This window comes from Neodiprion pinetum, chromosome 2, assembly GCF_021155775.2.
Source record: "Neodiprion pinetum isolate iyNeoPine1 chromosome 2, iyNeoPine1.2, whole genome shotgun sequence".
Lineage (NCBI taxonomy): Eukaryota > Metazoa > Arthropoda > Insecta > Hymenoptera > Diprionidae > Neodiprion > Neodiprion pinetum.
This window is the reverse complement of record NC_060233.1, coordinates 12,199,114-12,212,992: the sequence shown is the minus strand read 5'-3', so window position 1 is coordinate 12,212,992 and position 13,879 is coordinate 12,199,114. Positions and strand designations below refer to the sequence as shown.

At 33.9% G+C, this 13,879-nt stretch overlaps 2 protein-coding genes across 7 annotated transcripts in view; one reads left to right on the top strand and one right to left on the bottom strand.

Annotated features, from left to right (window-relative positions):
* Window positions 1-9,113, top strand: part of Orp8 (Oxysterol-binding protein-related protein 8) — a 27,008-nt gene extending 17,895 nt beyond the window's left edge. For 4 of the 5 annotated variants that reach the window (XM_046614438.2, XM_046614436.2, XM_046614442.2 and 1 more), the window contains 5 exons: window positions 155-403; window positions 1,704-1,871; window positions 3,089-3,264; window positions 3,761-3,997; window positions 4,930-9,113. In XM_046614438.2, the coding sequence (XP_046470394.1) occupies window positions 155-403; window positions 1,704-1,871; window positions 3,089-3,264; window positions 3,761-3,997; window positions 4,930-4,939 (840 nt within the window). In that variant the 3' untranslated portion in view covers window positions 4,940-9,113. The remainder of the gene's footprint in view (window positions 1-154; window positions 404-1,703; window positions 1,872-3,088; window positions 3,265-3,760; window positions 3,998-4,929) is intronic. The other variant, XM_046614437.2, reaches the window with a different exon arrangement.
* LOC124213281 (uncharacterized) lies at window positions 8,622-13,879 on the bottom strand. Of its 2 annotated transcripts, none has more exons than XM_046614447.2 (5): window positions 13,722-13,879; window positions 13,191-13,372; window positions 12,915-13,097; window positions 10,562-11,753; window positions 8,622-9,609 (listed from the first exon to the last, which is right to left on the bottom strand). In XM_046614447.2, the coding sequence occupies exons 2-5, from the start codon at window positions 13,353-13,355 to the stop codon at window positions 9,527-9,529; spliced, it is 1,623 nt and encodes a 540-aa protein (XP_046470403.1). In that variant the 5' UTR covers window positions 13,356-13,372; window positions 13,722-13,879; the 3' UTR covers window positions 8,622-9,526. The 2 variants fall into 2 exon arrangements, with proteins under 2 accessions (XP_046470403.1, XP_046470402.1); XM_046614446.2 differs by lacking the exon at window positions 13,722-13,879 and adding an exon at window positions 13,454-13,663.

Here is a 13,879-nt window from a genome sequence, read left to right as displayed (position 1 = left end):
TTTTTTAAAAATTGGAATTCTTTGTTAAAAAAAAACAACAATTTTTCTACCAGCAACTGAAGTAAATCCAGCGAAGTTGTCATTTTCATCTATCTTCCTGCAAGTAACTTTTCAGTAGCCGATTGGTGTCTATTTGTGATATTGTTCTTCCCAGACGGAGAGCGTTTTTTTCAACCCGACGGCAGAGATCCGCAAGAACAGATTGAAGAAATACACCGTACCGTTAGAACAACAGGGGGACTGGGAAAGTGAGAATCTGTGGCAAGCCGTCACTCAGGCAATTAATAACGATGATCAGGTAGCTGCAACAGAGGCCAAAACTGTTTTGGAAGAAGCTCAACGAGAGCGTGCACGCGAAAGAAAACTCCAAGGTCTAGAATGGGTTCCAAAATATTTTGTACAGGTTTGTTAAGCAATGATTTTATTAAAATCTTCCGATTGCTGATCACTGATTCACTTTCCTTTGCATTTCCTAAAAGAATATACTTTATGTACTGTTTTGAATACAATTTTTTACAGTTCGCCGTAGTGAAAAGATGTTTCTAAATTTTGTTTCGGTTCACAAAATTCTTGAAGATTCTAACAAACTCGTTAAAATTCGTATAAACTGTTATTATGAACCTCCTATTTTTCTGTTTTCCAGATCGAAAAAAAAGAATAGTCATTATAAGCATCCTGAAAATTTAAAGGAGTTTTTACTTGATCTGCACGGTTTGAGGTCTAGAGAATCACTTTCAGCCAACGGATGCTATGCCTGTGTGTGATCAATTCTTTATCCAATGATATCTTGAGAATGAATGAACAGATTTTGGTTGAGTTTGAAGTTCGTGACTGTGTTTATTGTATGATTAAATTTTCGTTGGTTGAAACAGTCAATGATGACAAGATGCAATTCACAGAGAATGATGCTTTTATTAATTTCGACGTTTCGGCAGGACCCCGCATGCCATCATCGGGTTTCGTAAAATTTTTAAAAATTGACAAATTTTACAATTAGAACTTTCAATTAAAATTATTATACATAAATGCCACTATTAAACAACATAAATGCAAATATATAGTTATTTATATGATTGTGATCACTTTTTACATAATACAAAAACTTTCAAAAGTTGATAGGGATTTTCTAAGAACTAATCTGATACCAGTACAGAATTATTAAAGAAATTTCAGGATTAGTATCAACTTTTTCAATGTTTCGCAACTTTTTCTTAAAAGATCTCCTAAATTATTGTACACAAATTGTGGAATATTTTTTTCATCTATTCGTCATTCCAATTGGTGGCCAAGTAATTTTTGAATGAAATTTTAATTTCACTTACCCTAAAAAGAAGCATTGAACTATGATTTTTTCGTTTTAATTTTGGAAAAATCACGTTATTGTCAATTATAATACTTCATTTTAATTGAATCTCTTAAAAAAAGATTCCAGTGAAGCCTGGTCTATATGCTACTGGATAAAACAAACCCCAATTGAAGTGAATTATTGGTTGCTGAGATATAAATTCGTAAAGCTCACCCAGTTTTTCAGCCGTTTACTTGTATACACCTCTCTTGTACTTTTTGAGGTGTTCCATCGGGTATAATTGTTTTATAAAAAATAGTTAGGAATATACCGTTTTCCACCACACTGTGTTTCGTGAACTCACTCGCTTACTTCTTCCGTACTATTTAAAAAATAGTAATCCCGTTTCTGTCAACAGGATATAATCTCAGGTAATTGGATGTACCGCCACGCTGATCTCCGTCCTTGGGATCCCCGAAATGACGTGGTTCAATACGAATATGACTACGTCGTCCGGACAAAAACAAAGCATAAAACGCCAATAATGCGGACCGGTAGCATCATTTCAGTTGAGCCACAAACTCAGGTACAGCGTTCCCAAAGATCTGCAACCACATCCTATTCAAAGACGTTATCTATATGCCAGAGAATTTTCTCTAAGAATAAGTAAAGTTGTCTTAATTAACTCAACTTTCCCAATTCCGTCGTAATATCACAGATAATTAATCACCTGCTAGCTTGACGTATAAGTTATTATGCTGTACCTGTATAGTAGATTAATTAGCCTGGATGGATTGTAAATGGTGTCAATATATGTAATAAATGTAATCATTCTTCTCGTTCGCGTTAAATTGACTATGTTCTCTTGTTTTCAAACTAAATAACTTATTTTAGTTACATATATTTTTACAATCTTTCCAGGTAAGTTACACGTTAATCAATCGATTTTTCAAGCGCTCTTCAAAATATACCTGCAAACTCAAGTCACCTGTTAAACATGGATATTAGGGTGTTTCGTTTCAAAGCAACATTTTATTCTTTGCTCGCACCTGAACAACTTGTACATAGCTAAAGTAAAATCCCCGCGAAAAGATAGCTCATAAATCCAATTTCAAAACGTCGTTTTTGGAACTCTCAATTTTCCCTCTTAAATAACACGGAAAAGATGTAATTTTTTGGAAATTATAACCACTCGACCACACTAAATAATGTGGACTGATCCTGACGGGATTTTGTAGAGAATTAATGTCTTCACAATATTGCCTAGTGAATTTTTTTAAAGTCAATAGCTTATTGTTAGTCACCGAAGTGGAATTAAAGATGAACTTTTTTATAAAATTGATTTTGAAATATTATAACTTGTGAATTATTGAAGCTACAAACTTTGTATCAAAGACATATTGAGAATCGAATTGTCTAGAAATTGTTATTTAAATCTTTCTTGTAAAGTCAATATTTGAGGCACATAAACCACGTAAATTTCCACATTGTTAACAGCAATAAGTAATTTAAACTTGACAAATACGAAATTAGAGACATTGTCCTGTGGTAAAATTTTTTATGAGATTTGAAAATCCTGTTTTCCAAGTATTACTTGTCATTGGATCTTGGTTCCGCAGACATAAACATTTTGCCATTTTTTTTCACCCTTATTCCAATGAACTTACTTTCCCCTATTTTTATTCAGACATGATTTAAGTCCACAGTTAAACCATGTTAAACGAAATCAGATTCGTAACTTACATTTTACCTTTATACAATTCTACTTACAATGATAAACAGCTTAATAAACTAAAATTGCAGATGCCACTGCTGCAAGCCGAGTCTAGATCGTCTTTGTCGGTACTGAAGTCTTCAAAAAGGCAATTGACGAACAACATGCCACTCGCTGAAGCGGCCCATGATTCAGGCAGCTCCTCTGCAGAGTTCCACTCTGATTCTAGTCAGTCAGTAGGCAAAAGGCGACGATCTACCGCTAAGTACGACCATCATTATCCAACACCAAAAAACTTATTTATAATAAGCTAACGCTTGTCTAACAAACAGAGTCGCAGGACAATACAGTTAGAGAAGATTTCTAATCATAATTTTGCTTGATTATTCTAAAATTGAACATTTTTCAAACTAAATGTGCCTCGATTCTGCGATTCATTCAAAATATTTCAGTATTTTACTCTGAAACGTCTAGATTTTGCGTCGTTATTTTTAAATTCCAAGTTACACTCCAGATAATAGTCAATTTTTCTAAAATTGTTTGACCATTCTAAAAAGACTCACCAAATATTTTAGAGTTCTTTGGGAAATTTCAGATAAATTTTCAAGGTTCTCATTTTGTTTCAGAAAAATGTTTCGTCACATCATTCACATTCATTAACATCAAAAAAATGTTAGGAATTTGAAAAACGTTGCAATGGAATGAAAATGACTTTAGTCTAGATTATTAAACATCAAAATTCAATACTTTTTTTGTTGCAGAATAATTGACGTTATAAAAGAGATGGATTCGCGATTACTTGATAATGGAGAAAAGCTAAACAGAATTCAGCATATCGTAGAGCAACTAGCTATCAAACAAAGGGAACAAAAGGCAAACGCGTCGGAAACAAGGATGTCGAGGAATTTGTTGGACACTGGTATTGTAATAGCCGTGATTTTCATCATACAGTATCTTCTCAATTTATGGAACAGCAGGTCGTTGGAAACAAAGGAGTGGTGAGTTCGCGGTTTAATATCTTTTTAAAATGAATGATTTACTGACTAAAAAAACTTCATCAAATAATCACACATTTCAAATAAAGTATTTCGTTTTGAAGTATCATTTTTTTTTTTTTTTTATTTGCTTCACTTGAAAAACTTACTTTGAAGCGGAATTAGAAAATCCTGGTGGAAGGATTTTTAAAGTTCGCTCTTAGAATTCGAAATTTTGATATTTGAATAACACAAGGAAGATGAACTTTGGTTCAATTGTTACCACTCACCTACATTTAATGATATGGACTTGATCCTGAAAGCATCTTGTAGAAAATTAAATCCTCTACAGAAGGGTCCATTAAGCAAAATCCTTAGCTCCAACGGTTCGAAATTTACAAGACTCGAAATTCAATTATATACAGAAATTCATCTTTAACCATCTTTAGTGGCTAAACTATTGACTTCACAATAAAAATTCTCTACCAGATGCTTTTGAGATCAGATCTGTATCAAGAAATGCGGCTGCATGGAAACAATATCATAAAAAAATTACATCTTTTCCAATTCTTATTTGAATGAGAAAACTTCAAGCTCTGATAACGACTTTTTAAAATTTTATCAATTTGATGAGATATCCTTGGGCGAGAAATAAATTTTTTTTTATGAGACCATTCAACAAAGATGTTACTTTTTTTGAGGACATTAGACAACTCGTAACCCCCAAAGTAATTTGAATCAAAATTTTTTTACTAAATGATAGGAAGTAATATAATATTTAATTTCACATTATTAGTTAAGTTGAAAAGAAAACAAAACAAAAACCGGTCCTAAGCTCAGACGACCTAAAATATATACGCAAACCAAACTGCATGTAATAAGTTTTTTAAGTGGAAGCAAAAAAAAAGTTACCTCTAAACAAACCATTCTAATTTCGATGTGCCATTTTTATACAGTAACAGATGAGGATCAGCAACGGAGTGATTACCATTATTAGGTGTTGCATCAAATGCTTGACAAGACAACAGAAGCGTATTCATCTAATCGGTGGATGAATGCACTGTACTAGAACTGCTGAAGGTGCATTCGAAACCAGCTAATTAAGCTCAAGCAGTGACTGCATCTTCTAATATCCAATTCCGATCACGATCTGAAAAATTTTCGCTACAATATTAAAATTATGATATTGAAATTCAAATATGACAATCATATCGAGCAGAGATGTATTGTTGAAATTATTCCGTTGATGTTGAGAAAATCTAAACGTTATACCAATGATTAAAAATATCGATAGTCGCTTTAATCAGATGCTGATGTTCTAATGAAATTCTACAAATAGCACAATCACGTGCACCTGCTAGTTAATATTACGAATACTTGAATTATGCACGTTTTTATCTTAGCAAATGAAAGTTTCCAGGAATAAGTCAAGATCTACTTTTGTAACTGGCACAATAAGGCGGAATTCATTCTTCTCTCGAGATTCTCAGTATGACCTGTAACCGTATTTATATCCAAAACAATTGCAAAAGACGCGAATTATCGGAAAAATAAAATATTTCACTGGTGTTGAACATCACTGAAGACATCTTCTGTACACATGTATACTAACACATGGTATGCTATGCACAGTGGAAATTCGTTTTATGAAATTCTCACCAGACTTTTGATTCTAAAATATAATTTTTTTGTGATTTGAGCTTGCCAATGTGCAGAGAATTCATAAATAATTTTGTCAGGGTATACAGTACGGTCTCGTTATAAGACGGTACAAAAACCTTATTTGTATAACGACGCCCTATCACACTGTGAAATACTACAATTATATATGTAACGAACTATATTTCACGTGACACTGTGAATCTGATTAGCATTATGATATCGAATCGATTTGAATGGCGTACATTTATTTAAAATTTATGGTTCTAGGTGAGAAAAAAATGTTGAATATTAAATTTATCAAAATGAAATAAGTAATGGTGAATCAGATTAAACCTGATTCCAATTGGTCACATTGATACCTACTCGCTATGAGTTAAAAGAAAACAATATATATTCCCCAAAATCATTCTTCTGCATGTAAAGTCAGCTAGTGATGTCGCAATACGGATATCCAGGATTTCAAGTACAGAACTATCGAGAAAAATGCTGTGATGAATGTCAGGCTACAAGGCAGAGCGATATTGCTCATATATTTCCTATTCGTCATATTTTTCCAAGCGAGTGCTTAAGTCGATTTAATAATCAAAAGTTTTACACCAAATCTATCTTCTTTTGGCGCAGGAACAATCCTTTGAATTTATTTATCTTTAATCAGAATTATAGGTATACTTGCAGCCCTGAAACATTATTATTTATATACTTCATTTGAAATCCTTGTGTTGAAAAACAGGATGAAAATCCTGAAAACTTCAGTGAAATTTCTTGAGATACTCGCGAAAAAGCTCTAAATTGGGAATTTTCATAACGAATCGCCAGATTTCAGTGAAATTTCATTACAAAAATTTCAATTTCAGATTGTTTCAGAACAATTTTTAGCTGAAAACATATAGAACAGTATAATATGTTTAATTTAAACCGTTCCTCTGTATAACTTAATATACATGTATAATAGTTTGACATTATTTTGCACGAGATTTCCCAATAAAAAACTATTTCCTCCTCTCACCACAGAGCTAGTGACCTGAAAGAAGAAAACATTATTTTTTTTGCTGTGTGGCACAACATTATAAGATACAATATCATTATTATACATATTTACAACTTGAATAATTTTATTCACCTATAAAATATATATATATAATATTATATATGAAAAACATATACATATATTATAATTATGTTGATAATAATACCTTTATAATATAGTTTGCAGACAAAGATGGGTGTATAGTATAATTAACTGGCCATTCGTACTTGTACATAAATGTTATCGCTGTTATGCTAATAGATAAGAATTATATATATATGATAACGCTCGCTTGTAGTTATAACACTAATTTCGAGTTCAGTACTTTTCTTTTTGGCATTAGTAATACGGATCCTAACTCATGGTAAAGAATATGTATGTAGACAACACAGGGATACTTACCACAAACGCTTGATTTAGATTAAGAGCAGTACATCTGTGAATTCATGTATGTGATGGAAAAATCCGATCGGGCTGGTGATTTTTTTTTACCACTGCTTTTCACGCCAAATGTAACGCAGAAAACCGCTGAAAAATAAAACTGGTAAAAATTGTCGGAATATCTGAGTTATTTTTCAGCGGTTTCCTGCGTTGCATTCAGCATGAAAAGAAGTAGCTGAAAAAAATCACCATCCCGATCGGACTTTTCCACCATATACATGAATTGACGGGTGTACCCTCCCCTTAATTATTAGAAAGATGAACAAAGACAAATAAGAAATCACTAACAATTGTTTAAATTGTTTAAGTTTCATGGCCTCTTTTTGTTCTTCTTCAACGATAATAATCCTAGGAGAATGTAAATTGAAGCTTAACTGAATTCATCGGTGTAGACATTTTTGGAACGTATATTGTCTGAATGGAACAAGTATTCGATGATCGGATTGCTGTAGAGTAATTCAATATTACTAGTTTGGAAGAAGTCGCGACAGTGCAATTGAGATAAATTTAGTTCGATTCAATTGCCACTATCCTTTGATCACAGAAAAATTTAATACCTTGGAATTTCGGCTGTAAGAGTCCAATTATTACTATTATTATTACTATTGTTGTTCAAATTTAGGCGTTTAGCTAGGCTTTATAAATATTTGTTATTCTCCTGCAACGGTTCGAAACTCGATTTTTCTAAATTGTAATCATTGAGGTTTATACAATGTAAATTGTAATTACTTAAATTTTACGGAAATATTTTTTTATTGATTTAGGAAATATTTTCTCTGGTTTTTCACACGAATTTTTCTCTGAGATTTTACGTGCCTCCGATTATGCGAGAGATTAATTTATGTGTAAAGATAATAATTGGTTACAGGAAATTGTCTCTCTAAAATTTTTAATCTATACAGGGTGTCCCTAAATTGCCTCCCACGGACTAGCCAGCATGATCCCTCGTTAAAATCCAACCGAGAATTCCTTTTCCGGAAGCTCGTCCGACGCATAGTTTTTGAATTATGAGCGATGGCGCTAGGCCAATCAGAGTGCACCATTTCATCTAGATTTGCCGCCACGGAAATTGCTGTTTTGTTCGTCTGGGTGAATTATTATTATTCGTTTACGAATCAAATATCGGCACCTCCCCTCTCTCGCTGCTGTATCCCTTATTCTTGAGGATGCGCTTCTGTTTACACACACAAGTGTGCGCCCATGGATGTGCAGCCGGCAGCGTGTGCCGCGGCAACAATACCGAGGTCGGTGCCCGAAAAGGGGTACAGCAGCGAGAGAGGGGAGGTGCCGATATTTAATTCGTAAACAAATAATAATAATTCACCTAGACGAACAAAACAGCAATTTCCGTGGCGGCAAATCTAGATGAAATGGTGCACTCTGATTGGCCTAGCGCTATCGCTCATAATTCAAAAACTATGCGTCGGACGAGCTTCCGGAAAAGAAATTCTCGGTTTGATTTTAACAAGGTATCATGCTGGCTAGTCCGTGGGAGGCAATTTAGGGACACCCTGTATATACGCATATTCTGCAGTAAATAAAAAAAAAACAGCCTCGTTATTCACTTATAGTATGCACAGTTTATTATTAGACTAAACATTCCAACAGGCGGCATTTGAATACTCTGAAGATACTTGAAAAATTAATAGTCGGATCACTCAGTGATCAAAGCTCGGTTTTACAATTAACTTAGCTATTTAAATATAGCGGCCGAAAATCATTGGCCTGCGACAAAAACATGTCGAGATAAATTAACAAATAAATAAATAAATACTTGCCCTTGTCATTATAGGAATATGCTAATATACGTTAAATTCAGTATCAATATGTTGTTAATATTATTACCGTTGTTTTTTCGAATTCAATATTTTCTGTAAATGGAAGTATAACAATTCAATATGTGTACATCTATTATGAACATGTAAATTTTTATATTATTTGTTGTTACGTAAACACATTTTTATTATATACATGTAATAAACTTACAGAGTTCTTTAACTTGAGCTTCAATTGGGGCTTTGATTTACGAGCGAACATTTTAGTTATTAATAAAAATGCAATAATTAATAAGTGTTCACGAAATCGATAGCGCAACGGTTTTCATCGGCGTGAAGGTAATCTTGCGAATTCCTACTTTGTATATTGATATAACTATTCATTATACAGGTTATCGAAAAACACGGAAGTCCTAAACAGATTATTTTCGTTAGTCTATTCATATATTTACATGATATAACAATATTCCGTGTATGTTAGTTTTTAATTATAAGTATTTATCTAGTTGCCTTACATATTTTCTTCAGTCCAATTTCGCATCTTCAGTGATACCGCACTTATTTTCTCGTAAGTGATACACAAGCTAATTTGGTACAATCCAGTGTAACAAATAAAATCGTGGTGGAATATTCATGAACGCTTATTCCTCATATAAATATGTCTGGTTTCGTTTTTATCGTCTTCTTATTCTTGAAGTATTTCTGTACGTGTTTATTCACATCGCTTTCTTCTGCAAAATGTAGAAAAATTAATAAGCATTAGATGAGACCTGTAAATAAATTTTAAAAGTGGGAAAAGTGAAAGAACTATTGGAAAATTCTACAGCAATGTTATTGGCGTCGATGACGAAGAATACCGTTGAAAGAACATGCCTTCTATTCTATGGCAATGATTCTCAGCAAATTCGAATAATGCAAGGTGTGATAAAAACAATTTGAGAATAAGTTGCATAGTTAGAACGTTGAAAATAATCAAACCTTTGTGTTTTTCATGCCATATTAACGTTTCAGGGCTTATTTTTTTACGATAGCAATTTCCAGGGTAGCCCAGAAATTATTTTGCAAATAGTTAACTAGAGTGGACCGGAAAAAATTAGTTATGGTACATAACAGATGTTTGACGACAATCAAATTAGCGGGTCATAACTAGATCATACTGTAAAATTTCATGAATGTTCTTCAGACAATTTGTAGAGGTCTGGTTGGTGAGGAAAATGCGCCCAGGAACTTCGGAATTGGAGCAGAAATACCAGACTTTAATCTAATTTATAATTTTTTAACCTAATAAATAATTGTAATTATGAAACAGTTTTAAAAATTTTTGATATATCAGCTTTTTTTACTCGAATTTTCTGAAATTCAATTCTATTACATAGTAGAAATATTGTTTCATTTGTGTTTATAAGACCAAATGACACTGCAGGAGACTTTTTATACGTTCTATCTCTTTCCCTAAGTTTCATTCAGACAGTATGGCATTCATCGTCAAGATCAGGAAATTCCTCTTGTTCGCGTAATGTTTACAATTTTAATAAAATAAAATCCTGCGTTTCACTCCATTTCAAAACAAATTTGTTACATCAAAACAGAAACAAAAACCTTCGAAATTTGCAAAAAAAAAACCCAATGCAAACGAGCAATTTTAATCATATGAAGTGTAATACTGGAAGAAAGAAAACTTACCAGGAAATGTATTTTCAATGATAAGCATATCAGCAACGTGTTTGGCAACGGTTTTGAATAATTTCCTATCTATGATCCGTTTTTTTTTATAAAAAGGCATTAAATGCTTGACAACCCAAGGAGCGATGCGTTCCTTACAAGCATTTAAATGTTCCTCAATACAAATCGGCGAATCAGGCATCATATCTTCGTCGTCAGACTCACCAAAGAGTTCTAAAAACTTTGCTTTTATTCTGCCGTGTCTGCGATAATTGCTGGTCGAAATCTCCATCATTTTTGCCTTCAACTTTGAGACTTGATGAATCCGTTCAACCAGCCAAACGCCGCTCGCTTTCCGTTTTTTCTTTTCGTCTGCAGTCTCTTCTGCCTTTGGAGAGGCGCATTCTTCACCCTTGCCTCGCTTCTTCATTTTTTTGTAACTCGAAAAGCTGAGTTTTCTCTTGTTTGCATGTACTTCTGATGATTCACCAGTATTATCTTTTCTTTTAGCAACAGGTGTAGTGATAAGCTTTGGAGCATTGATTTCAGGACACATTTTGCAGATTTCCATGTCAATATTGGCTTTGGAAATTCCGGAGTGCTTCTCTATCAGTGCCATCAGATCGGTGCTGTCGTTGCTCTCACAGAACATATCTTCCATGTGTTGCAGAATCGAGTCTTGCGAATCGTTATCGTTCTGCGCTTGAGCAATGTCGACTGTGTTCTCGTCGCCAAAAATTGCTTCAACGTCGTTGTGCACCTGCTCAGAGCTGCCGGTCTGCAGGCATGCAAAGTCTTTTATAGACTTGAATATGTCGCCAGATTTTAAATCCAAGTTACAGTCTGTTGCTTCAGACTCAGATACCTCCTGCGTGTCATTTTCAAATTTTACAATGGTGCTTTCGTCCTGAATGTCAACTTCCGACTTCAGAATCAACGATACTCTCTCGTCTAAACTGCATTTTCTCATTTCTATTGGTGGACTAACAACTGTGACTATGGACTCATCGTAGTTCGACGTTACTGATGAAATTTGAACATGGGGGTCCTTGATGGTTAAAGGAGTCGTTGTGTCTGGAGTTCGACTCTTTTCTATGTGCAATACTTCGTCTGTTTGAACACCAATGTCGATATATCTTTGCGGCGCTTTTAAAAAGAGGTTCAATTTGTTATGCACTTTCTTCACAGTCGTGTGCCCCTTCACATCTGAAATCTAATCGAGCATTTTAATATCAATGCCCTTTTAAATTAGTTGCAATAATTGTTCAATACCAATTTCGTTGATATCGGGTACATTTGTTGTATGAGCGTTGAAATTTGATCACTTCCTATCAGGAAATAGATGGTGTTAACTGTTGACTCATTACTTTCACTCAAACGCGATCGAAGTTGTAGTGCGAGATACGAGAAATTGATTCTAAGACAACTTAAAAAAAGTTTTCTCTAAATCTAAAAGCTGTAATTCGTGGCTTCATGAATATATAAAATTGATTGGAATTACGATTGAAGATCAAAGTGTTTTTTATAGCAATTATTGCAGTGCTCAAGCTTTATTCACATAAATGTATGAAACAGAAGTTTGTGGAAATCTATAGAGAAGCGTTTGCGCATTCACGATTTCAAGAATATTTTTGAATATGCTTAAAAGCTTCAGAGAGATTCAATGAAAAAATAAATCTTTTTGTTATATATTTTACATCATTTCAAGAATCAATAAGTAATATTATGGTTTCTTTGTGTTTATGTGTTTCTATCACTGCTAAAAAAGTCACGAAAAATTTATGGATTTATGGAATTATGTTGGAACTTGGTAATATTAACTAACTAATGCTAGTTAGTAGTTGCACATATTTTATAAATTGTGATGGGAAAGTGGTACTGGTAGAGTCACCTTAAAACACGCAGTGACTCTGTAAATGAAAATGACAATTTATAGTCCACAGATTTCAAATTTTCACATTGCTACGGATAATTGTATCATTACGGACAAATAAGTCATGTACTATGTGAATCGAAAGTTAGTATCTCAGCTTGTGTTATTCGATTTTGCTTAGGTCCAAGTCTAGTAAATAATAGGAATGTTATTACACATGTGTTTACCATCATTGGCATAAATAATATTGATCACAGTTTTTTCAACAGTCTCGTCTATTTTCCTAACTTTTGATTCCGATGGTACGGCTTATTTGTCCTTAAAATCCATCGTTGCCTGGACTATAAGCACTCTAAAATTAAGATAAAAAGAATTTGAGTAAGCATTGCTGCATTCTATTTTTCTACATGAAGAATGGACATAAATTAAGATACTTGGGATTAATGCATCGTCTCGAGTAGGTAAGAAACAGAGTGTGCTTACAGTTTAAAAAAACATTACCATTTTAAGCATTGCTTGTCTGTACAACGAAGCTTCCAAAGAAGCTCTAACAGCGTTAAGTTCCATCTGTCCGGCGCACTTTTTTAAATCTGGTTGAGAGATAGGAGTATGCTTCGTTTCGCAGCATACTAGGTAATTTGCGTACAAAGATTTATAAAGGTGCGAAGAATATACCTCTCTTACCTAAAAAAGTGACATGCACAATTTGAATACTATCGTCTGCGAGATTTGGTATCTCATTCGAGTATGAATAGGTAATTATGAGAGAAACGATACCATGGAAGTGAGGCGAAGGAATTCATTGTCTTGTTCATCATTGGCAATGAAATCATTGTCATGCATCTGAGGAATCGGCAATAGCAATGTGCTAACGGAATGATCGTCATCGTCGATATCTTCATCGGATTCCTGTTTTATTGAAGATATCCTGCTAAACTCCATTGGGATTTTAAGATGTGCTGAGAAATCACAACAGTATAGTATAAATGTCACTGAGAGTTTTAACTGGGATTCGTAAACATCTTCACTCGTTTTATTACATTATCAAAACTCTATTCTCAGCGATTTCACTCGAACTAAAGCACATGGCTTAATCAAATTGTTTAGCAGTGTTTAGTGGTTGAAAAAGATCGAAGCCGTGAAAATAAACAACTTTTGTATTTGTTTCGTAGTTCATAAAATTGCAGTGTCGGTGGGTGGCTCGGCGCTCTCTGGCGCTCTTAAGCTGTTTGACATTCTGAGCAGACGACGGAACAAATTGTCCAAGTTGCACAGAAATGTTCCATGGGGAATTTATTAGCTAATTACCTGTGGATTACCAGTCCTGATTGCCAACTACGTGGTGCGTTCCAAAACTAGCTGGCAGCGCTAAAAACTCCCTAGGACAGAGGCTTTACATGATATTTCATATACTTCCCTCTCTCTAAGTCTATGGGCGAGACAGACTGTTGTCTCAATGCAGCCAA